This window comes from Sorex araneus, chromosome 3 (genome assembly GCF_027595985.1).
Source record: "Sorex araneus isolate mSorAra2 chromosome 3, mSorAra2.pri, whole genome shotgun sequence".
NCBI lineage: Eukaryota > Metazoa > Chordata > Mammalia > Eulipotyphla > Soricidae > Sorex > Sorex araneus.
Window position 1 is genome coordinate 75,228,130 of NC_073304.1, and position 10,421 is coordinate 75,238,550.

The 10,421-nt window shown below is 40.0% G+C and overlaps 1 gene segment (V, D, J or C); it reads right to left on the minus strand.

Moving 5' to 3' along the window:
- Positions 1-9,708: 9,708 nt before the first annotated feature.
- On the minus strand, positions 9,709-10,198 carry LOC101540478 (T cell receptor alpha variable 18-like). The segment is given in 2 exon segments: positions 9,709-10,037; positions 10,156-10,198. Coding segments are annotated over 2 exon segments (372 nt in total).
- Positions 10,199-10,421: the final 223 nt, after the last annotated feature.

Sequence of the window (10,421 nt, forward strand, 5' to 3'; positions counted from 1 at the left end):
AAGAGATGCTTCATGTTGACATCTAAGGTTTTTGTGCAGCGTCCCGGAGTCTCTACATCACTGTGGCTTCACTCAGAGCACAGAAATACACTGCAGAGTCGCCAGGCTGTAAGGATGTGATGGTGAGGCTGATGGAACTGGTTGGTTTCTGAAAGTTGAGAGAATAGCGCCCTTTCACTGCATTTTTTTTATAAGACTCCTGGAGAATAAGGAAAATCATTTCTCCACTTGATAGCTGTTTGTACCAATGTAAGTAGTAATTTGTATCACTCGTTTTATATTCACAGTCCAAAGTCACACTCTCTTTCTCCAGTCTAGGAACTGTAGATTGAGCTTGGATTACCTCCTGCGTCAGGCTGAAACCTGCAAAAAATAAGTCAATTCAGATTTAAATACACATACATAGGTGTATAATTCTATACATAAAAAAAGAGGCAATTTGGCTTATTCTTCTGGTTGTCCCCATAGGATTGTAAGGAATTAATGTAAGACTAAATTCTGACTCCTCTGCCCATCACCCTACTTTGGAAATCTCACCAAGCAATAATAACCTGACCCAATGCCCAAATTTGGGAGACTAGAGTTGCCTTAATCTGTCTGTGGCAGCCTTACCAAGGCAGATAGAAGTTATGACCACCCTCAGTAGAGCAGACAGCAGCATGCTTCACGTTCTTCCTCTGAAGCGAGTGCTGTGTTCCGTCTCAAGTTCAAGTCGAAATGCCTTGCACGTGTCTAACAAATGATAGTTACCAAACAGTCCCTGTTCTACGTCAGAACAGGAAATGTGATTTGCTGATGTCAGTTTGACTGTGTCATCATGTCTGGTTTCTCTATATAACTGAAAGTTCCAGGGGCTGGAGCATGCAGCTGACCCGGGTTTGGTTCCCAGCAACCCATATGGGCCCCTGAGCACCACCAGGAGCAATTCCTGAGTGCAGAGCCAGGAGTAACCCCTGTGCATTGTCAGGTGTGACCCAAAAATTAAAAAAAAATTAAATTAAAATAACTGAAGGTTCCAGTTTATTTAGTCTTTTATTAGTATCCTAGTTAACAGCAATCACAATTATTTTAGTTAACAACAATTACAATTATTTTTGTTAACAGCAATTACTATTTAGTATTTTACTTAACAGCAGTTACAATACATTTTGAGAAAATAGAAAAACTGTTTAGGTTTAGTATGGTTTAACTAGTAATAAAAAGAATAGAAAGTAGTTTTCTCTAGGGAGAGGGATTAGAAGGAAACATGTTCTGTATTGTGTTTGTTACACAGAGGTCTGTAATTCTCAGGCCACAGTGAACTGGTTATGTAAGATCTGTGTGTTTCTTTATAGAAAAAAGTTTAATCTTGATAAAATAGAGAGCAAAAATAAAATATACCAAAAATTATCCGCCTTTTTTTTTTTTGGCTTTTTTTTGTCACATACACAGGGGTTACTCCTGGCTTGTGCACTCAGGAATTACTCCTGGGGGGTGCTCAGGGGACCATATGGGGTCCTGGGAATCAAACCGGGATTCGCCGAGTGCAAGGCAAACGCCCTCCCCGCTGTGCTATCACTCCAGCCCTCACTTTCTTTTTACAGAAATTTGTTTGCACTTTTGCTACTGTTACAGAGTAACTGGAGAGTGATCATTGACGTAAAGAGAGGGGTTCAGCAGGGTGATACCATTTCACTGAAACTCTTCAGTGCCACCCTCGAGAACATCATGTGATGACTGGAATGGGAAGGAATGGGAGTGAAGATAGACGGTCGACAACTACATCATCTCCACTTTGCTGATGACAGCGTTCTCATAACACCCAACATTAGCCAAACAGCACAAATTCTGGCCGACTTTGACCACGAGTGTGGAAAGGTCAGACTGCAGCTGAACCTCAACAAAACGATGTTTATGAAAAACGAACTAGTCCCTGACGTTCCGTTTGCTCTCAATGGAACAAACATCTCCGAATGCAGCAGCTATGTGTACCTGGGTCAAGAACTCAACATGAGGAATGACTTGGCGCCAGAACTGCCCAGGAGGAAGAGAGCAGCGTGGAATGCCTTCAAGAGCGCCAAAAAAGTGGTTAAGAAAATCTTCAGCTCCAGGCACATCTTTTTGATTCCACCATTCTACGTGCATAAACATACACCTCAGAGACCAGGGCCCTACGAAAATGGGATGAGAACGCTATTCAGGTATCCCAAAGAGGAAGCAAAAGAGCCATGTTAGGAGTATCACGTTTCACTCAAGTAAGAGAAGGAATCCGGAGTTCTGACCTCTGTCGATGATCAAGAATCAGGGGCACTGTCTTGTTTGCCAAGGCGTGGAAAATCAAATGGGCCAGACACGTAATGCGATTCAGAGACTAAAGCTGTTACCGACTGGATTCCATGGGACGTCAAAAGATCTCGTGGCCGCCCACCAATGAGATGGTCAGACTTCTTCATCAAAACCCTGATGAATGATTTGAGACTCTTCCTGTTCCTGGAGCAAGCAGATATCTGTGGGCTACACTTTCAAGTGACAGGGACAAATGGAGAGTTACTGGCACCCGCTCGAGCAAATGAAGATTAAGGGGATGACAAGTGATACACAAAACCACAAAACTTGAGAAAAGGAAACTGTTGTGTCAGTATTGTGGCAACAAGGATGTTGGGCACTAGAGCAGCCTTGTAGAGTCTTGTTTCTAGATATGGTTACTGGTTACCTGGGTTTTCCAATTTGAAATAGTTCATCTAGTTCCATTTTTCCAAATAAAATTTTTAAATTGTGTTTCCTATGTTTGCTAAAGTATAATTTATTTGTAATAAAATATGTAGCTCCTGTATATTCATTTCAATGAATGAGAATGTCATATATCAGTATAGCCACCACCACTCCCTGTCCCCCCGTCCCCGCCTCCCCCCCACACATCTCCTACAAAAAAAGAGATTTCATGAGACCAGATAGTTCCCTGGTGATCTCCTCCATCCAAACCCTTTTCTCCGGAGCATACCACCTTGTTACTTCTGTTCTTATGGTTTAATCTTTCTGTTTATAAATTTTAGATGAATTGAATTATCCAATATTTGGCAAAAGAGTCTAACCTCCATTGCTTAGCATGAGGTTTTAGAAGTCTGTCCTCCTATTTTAGCCATCAATGGCTCATTCTCTTTTTTATTTGTAGAGTAATATTTCTTTTCATTGAGTTATTTATGTAGTTATAATATATCATTCATTATATCATCACTGTATCACTTTCATCCCATTGCTCATCGATTTGTTCAAGTGGGCACCAGTAACATCTCTTATTGAGAGACTTATTTTTACTGTTTTTGGCATATCCAATGCACAGGGGTAGCTTGCCAGGTTCTGCCGCGAGGGCTCGATACTCTCGGTAGCTTGCCAGGCTCTCCGAGAGGGGCAGAGGAATCAAACTCGGTCGGCCGCTTGAAAGGTGGAAGCCCAACCGCTGTGCTATCGCTCCAGCCCATTCATTATGTATTATTACTATATATTCCATAATTTCATAATTGTACACACATGTTCCAGTAGATGGATTTTGGGGTTGCTCCCAGTTTGTGACAAATATGAATGTCTGCCACAAAATTATTTGTGCAAGTTATTTGTGGGTCTATGTTTTCACTCCACTTCAAAAAAGTACTTATGTGTGGATTTGCTGAACTATAAGGATCCCCTAAGGGGATTGTACCATTTTCATTTCTACTAGTAACCCAAAAGGTCAAGTTGCTCCACACATTTGCTGTTTTTAAGATTGACAGTTTGTTTCTCACCTTTCTAGTAAGATCATTGACATCTCAATGTGGACATGATTTGGGTCTTCTTAATGGTTAGTAATGTCAAGCAAGTTTTATAGACTTATAGTTCATCTCACTAATATATTTAACAATTTGTTATCTTTTTATTAATTCAAAGAGTTCTCTGAATGTTTTGAAAATTATCCTTCTCTAGATATATCCTTCTGAATTGTTTTTCTAGACTTTAGTTTGCTTACTGATTTTTGTAATAAGCAGATTTTTGAAATTTTACTCATATCCTATTTATCAAACTTCCTTCCATGATTATCACATTCTATGCCATGTCAGAGAAACCTGTCTATTCTAAAGACTCAAAGATATTGTTTCATACTAATTTTAGTAGTAACTTTTGAGATTAAATGTATATTTTTAATTTATCTTAGTATATTCCCACCACCCCTACCCCCCACTCCGCTTGTCTGGAGATCTAATTCAGGGCCTTACACATGTACAGCAAGTACTGGATCACTGAGCCACATATCCTTCCAATCATGACATGCTTCTAAATAACATTATTTCCTTTTATTTAAAAAATATTATTATCCTGGAAGACACCACAGAACCTGAGCTCTTTCTGGACCCCATACCAAGCCAATTTCACTGGAGCACCCCAGATGAAGCAGGTGTAGACTCCCCACCTACTCCAGATGGAATCCTGGCGACCAAGAGCTTTCACAAGCAAGGCCCAGGTATGTGGGTTCCAGAATTAAATCTCCATGCCGCATGGCGGTAGAGGCCTCCACTGTCCCACTGTTTCTCTCCTGCTCCCTGCCTGCTCGTTGACCCATCTGTCACACCCACAATGTGCCTCCGGCGCTGTCTTAGTGCACCAACAGCCCTGGCCCAGAGATGCCCAGTTGGATCCCAAAATGGATTAGTGCCCTACAGAAATGTCCCTGGAACCCAACCATTTACAATCTAGGACTCCATAAGCACACGGCTGTGGCACCCAAGATGTTCAAAATGAGCAATGGACAATAAATGATCTATCATCTGCCCCTGGCGGGCAGGCTGAAGGGTGGTGGGAAAATTCGAGCAAAACATAATGCCCAAAAGTAGAGAGAGAGTATTGGAAAAATTGCCTGCCATGGAGGCATGGTGAGGTCTGGGATGGAGGGGGGGGATATACTGGGGACACTGGTGGTGGAAAGTGTGCATTGGTGGATGGGTGTTCGATCATTGTATGGCTGAATCTCGAACATGAAAGCTTTGTAACTATCTCACGGTGATTCAATATATATATAAAAAAGTAATGTGGAGTTCATGCCCAATTCAATCAGCTAGTTCAATGGCTGAATAAAAAGCAGTACTCCTACATTTTAAAAAAAGAAAAAGAAATTAAAAATATTATTACAATTGTGCCATAAACACAAATAATATGTTTCTTTTATTTCACTTTAGAGAGAAAATAATTTTTAACATAACAGAAATGATTAAAATCACCAACAAGAGGTTTGAGAGAGAGTGCAGGCACTTGCCTTGCATGCAGTCCACCCTTTAGGAGAGAGTAGGAAATAAGTAGATCTTAGTAGATAATTCGCATGGTCCTCTGTGCACCACCAAGGTCAACCAAGGTTGACCCCTGAGAACAGAGCTAAGAGTAGTCCCAGAGTACCCAGAAGGAAGAAGGGTATTCTTCCTTCCCCCCCCCACCGCACCCCTAAAACCAACAAAACTTAAAAAATACAACTAATACATTTAATCCTGAATTTTTTGTTGTTGTTGTCCTTGTTGTGCTTGAACCTGAGTTTTCATGCAGCATGAGTTTCCTATAGTGTAATAATGATCTTCTGGAAATCTTTTTTCTGTGTGTGGATAGGGAAGACATGTCTTTGCTCATGTCTCTCTGAAAATATACTTACATTGACTTTATTTTTAAAATAAAAACTTTATTTTTAAAATAAAGTTTTTTGTTGGCTCTATAAATTCACATGGCAGTTTTTTTCTTTAAACATTTAAAATATTGTTTTAAATTGTCTTCTGATTTCCATTGCTTTGTATTATTATTATTATTGCATATAAGTAACGTGACTTTTTACTCTGAATTCTAAAAATCTTATCTTTATTTATTGTTTAAACTTTTTTTGTGATGCAAGAAAGTTTTCATTGTAACTTTCTAAGAAAGCTGTGAGGGCCATGGTGATTCACTAAAAAAAAAAAAAAAAGCAATAAATATGACACAAAAGTGTAGCACTGTCATCCTGTGGTTTATCGATTTGCTCAAGCGGGCACCAGGAACGTCACCATTGTGAGACTTGTTGTTACTGTTTTTGGCATATCAAATACACCATGGGTAGCTTGCCAGGCTCTGCCATGCAGGCAGGATACTCTTGGTAGCTTGCTGGGCTTTCTGCAAAACTAAAAGAAAATAATAATAATAATAATAAAGCGGTCAACATATTTCATTTTGGCTTAAAAAAAAAAAAGAAAGCTGTGAGGGGAAAAAATGGGAGAAGTACATGTTTGAGAGAGATCACAGGCTTCTCCAGAATGGAGATAAGCAAGCAAAGAAACAGAGATAAGCACGGTAGTACTGCACTGCACTGTTGTCCCATTGTTCATCGATTTTATTCAAGCAGGCACCAGTAACGTCTCCATTGTGAAACTTGTTACTGCTTTTGGCATATCGGATATGCCACGGGTAGCTTGCCAGGCTCTGCTGTGGAGATAAGCAAGTAAGATTTGTTTTCAAGGGAGAACCCGGGCTTGAAGAGCAAGTCTTAATTTTTTAACTTTGTCAGAATTTGACTATGAATTTTTAATGTAGGTCTTTTTTATTTATCATATTTAATTTGTCATATTATACATTTCAAAATGTTTTTCTTCAAATGTGAACATTCCCAGCCATTTGTCCTTATCACTTTTATTATCACTTTGTTCTTTCATTCTTTCTTTCTGAACATTTTAAATTATGTATACATATATAAATAAAGTTGTTATATATATATGTTAGGCCATCTGTTATTGTCCCTCATATGACAAATGTTTGAATATTTATTTATTCTTATTTTTTTATTTTTTATTTTTAATTTTTTTGGGGGGGTCACACCCAGTGATGCACAGGGGTCACTCCTGGCTCTGCACTCAGGAATTACCCCTGGCGGTGCTCAGGGACCAAACGGGATGCTGGGAATCGAACCCAGGTTGGCCGCGTGCAAGGCAAACGCCCTACCCACTGTGCTATCACTCCAGCCCCATATTCTTATATTTTTTTTATCAGTTATCCTGTCTTCAAGTCATTGATCTGTTTTTCTCTTAACACATTTTTCTTTTGTTTTCTTTAGTTAATTTGAATTATCTACTAATATTTACTTATTTCCTTCTCTCTCCTAAACATACACATCTTACTATAAATTTTACCTAAATTTTCTACTTAACCATTGGCAATTTTAATCATAATTGCTCTCAATCATTCTAAAATCTAGGTCACCACTTCTGGTGACCATCTGTTCCTATTAATGTTTTATTGTTTGATAAATGGTCACATTGTTGCTTATTTGTTTTTTAAATATTTATTACTTCTCATATTTTAATGCATGTGAGATAATTTATGCTAAATAATAACAAATTTTCCCCAAATTTTAGGGATCTATTATCCTCAGACTCTTCAAAAAAATTAAGAAGAAATATTCCCAAATATATTTTACGAAGCTAACATAACCCTGATACAAAAAAACAGACAAGGGCATCACTTACAAAAGAGAAAACTACAGATCAATATACCTGATAAAAATGAATGAAAATGATCTTTAACAAAGTAGCATCAAATGAAATTTAGCAAGGCATCAAGAGGATCATATATCATGATCAATCAGAGTTTCCTCAGGCATACAAGGATAATTTCATATACACAGATCCATCAATGTAATACATTATATCAATAAAAGACAAAAAATCATTTGATCAAATTAATATTTGTAGAGAAAGCAAGATTCAACATTTACTTATGATTAAAACTCCCAACAAAATGGGGATTGAAAGAACCATAGTGCAGCAGAACACAGACCAGGTCATATCAACTCAAAGCTAATATTATCCTCAATGGTGAAACCTTAAGAGCTCTTGACTTCTTTAAAGTCAAGAGCAAGATAAGGTCATTTCCTCTCACTGCTTAACCACAGAAATCAGACAACAACAAGAAAAAAAAATGATCCCAGATTGAAAAAGAAGTAAAATTGCCATTACATGTTAACAATATAAATTGATCAAACTCCTAAAGACTCCATTAGAAAGTTATTTGAAGCAATTAAGGAGCACGGCAAAATAACAGTTTGCAAAATCAATCTGCTCCATTTCTATATGTCAGTAATAAAACTATACTACAAGAAGAAATCAAGAGAGCAATTCCATTTATAATTGTATGCAAAAGAATCAAATACCTTGAAATGTATTTAACAAAGGAGGTGAAAGACCTTGAGGACATGAAGAAGAACTAGGGAGTGGAGAGAAAAAACCCCGAATTAGCCACTCCGTCTTTTTATTCTTTTTCTATTTCCTACTCCAAAGACTAACACGAGTCCTCTTGTCAGAGATTTCCTTCATCTTTGCATACTGACCTTTTCTGATCTACAGAGAATTATATAAAAATAACGAAGCATTTAAAAGAGCTAAAATGGATAGAATATCAGGCCTCCTTTCAGATGAATGATCAGAGTCTAAATTCACACCCCAGCAAATAACCACATCACCTCCTCAAGACTAAACAACGTGGGCGGTGGCGGAAGAGGCTCCCGCCCTGCAGAGTGGGGGCGCTGTGGATTAGAGCCTTTCTCCCCTGGGCTGCTGCTTCGCTAATGTGTGGTGTGGGCCCATGAGAGAATGTCCCCCAGTTTCCTCTCCTGGAAGCCCCTTCATAGCAGTTTGATGGAATGAAGAGTAACTGGAGGGCGGTGGGCTATGAATTTTCTGCAGCAAGGACAGAGCAGAGAGCCCCAAGCTTGACTCACCTGCAGAAGCTTAGGCAACAACTAGATTCCAAGTTCCTTATTTGGTTTGTGAAGACCTGCATGGAAATCTCAAAATTTGGGAGGCTTTTTATTTATTAATTTATTGTTTTTAATGAATCACCATGAAGGACAGTTACCGATTTACAAACTTTCGTGCTTACATTTCAGTCATACAATGATCAAGTACCCATCCCTCCACCAGTGCCCATTGTTCACCACCAATGGTCCCAGTATCCCTCCCACCATCTCCCCCCCATCCCATCCCCCCACCCCCCACTGTGCCTCTGTGACAGGTGCATTCCCTTTGCTCTCTCTCTCTCCTTTTGGGTGTGGTGGTTTGCTATACAAATATTAAGTGGCCATCATATCCGGACTATAGTCTACTTTCAGCACACATCTCCCATCCTTGGAGGCTTTTAAGTGGTGAAATATAGTTTAAAATCTCTTAATAGAGAGTTACTCAGGGATTAGCACTGCACTGTCATTAATTCTTTAAAAATTACATTGTTTGGGTAACACAGTTTCAGTGGTGTTAATGTTTGTTTTGTTTTTTGTCTGTTTTATTGGGGAAGGATTGGTTGGGCCACACTCGGCAATGCTCAGGGGTTACTCCTGGCTCTGCTCTCAGTAATTACTTCTGGCAGTCCTGGGGCGACCAGATGGGGTGCCGGGGATGCATGCAAGAGGAACGCTCTCCTAGCTGTACTATCTCTCGGGCCCCAGGTGTTGATGTTTATGGTCTTGAAAGGACCCTTTTAGGCAAGTGCTTCTCTGGTCTGGGTTCTCCTTGACACTGACCTCCACTCTGCCTTGCAGAGCAATTCCCAACTCCCTAAGCCTTAGGAATTAAACATGAGCTTCATGAGGTTTCTTGAAAAGACTCTTTAAAAAACTTTTTTTCAGCTCAGTCTCAGGAGAGAATATGCCTTCTCCTTCCCAGGCCTCCTCCCTTTCAGCCCCGCCTGTGCTTAGTGCTCAGCTTAGTGCTCAGCTGCCGCCTCAGCCCGCCTCACTGTGTCTCTCAGAGCGCAGTAGTACACAGCTGAGTCTGATATTTGCACGGAGGGATGCTGCAGGTGGAAGGAGCTGCTGGTCTTCTCAAGATCAGCCCGAAATCCAGTCTGCGTCTCCCGGTTTTCGGATGAGCTCTTCAGAAGGAGCTCAAGCCCTTTGTGTTCATACTGGACATACCAGAAAAGATATGGAGAGAAGTCAGTAGTCTGGTAGGTGCAGTTCAGGACGAGAGGTTCACCTTCTGAGAGAGTGACAGGGCCTGTGGTCTGGTTCACTGAGTCTCCAGTGCTTTCCCCTAAAGAGAAATAAACAAATAAATCAATATATAAACGAAAACAGTATTTTGTTGTGTTAGAGGAACAGTAGGACTGAGTGTTATCTTTGCTTATAGGAAAATGAAAAATGCTACTTACTGAACACTAAGATCACAAGAATTGAACAGGTGGCAGAAAGCATATTAGCCAAAGACAACGAGCCTGGCTCCCTGGAACACACCAATAGGACTAGCCTGATAGACTCTCCTCACTCATAAACCAAGAGCTCCTTTCTGCTGTGAGTCTGTCTCATGGCTCCAACTTAAGCAGTCAACCGCCCCACCCCCTCCCCAGAATACAAATGTGATTCCCTGCAAAAGGAAACAGCGACCTCTGGTGGTTACTCTTCAGCTCACACCACAGTA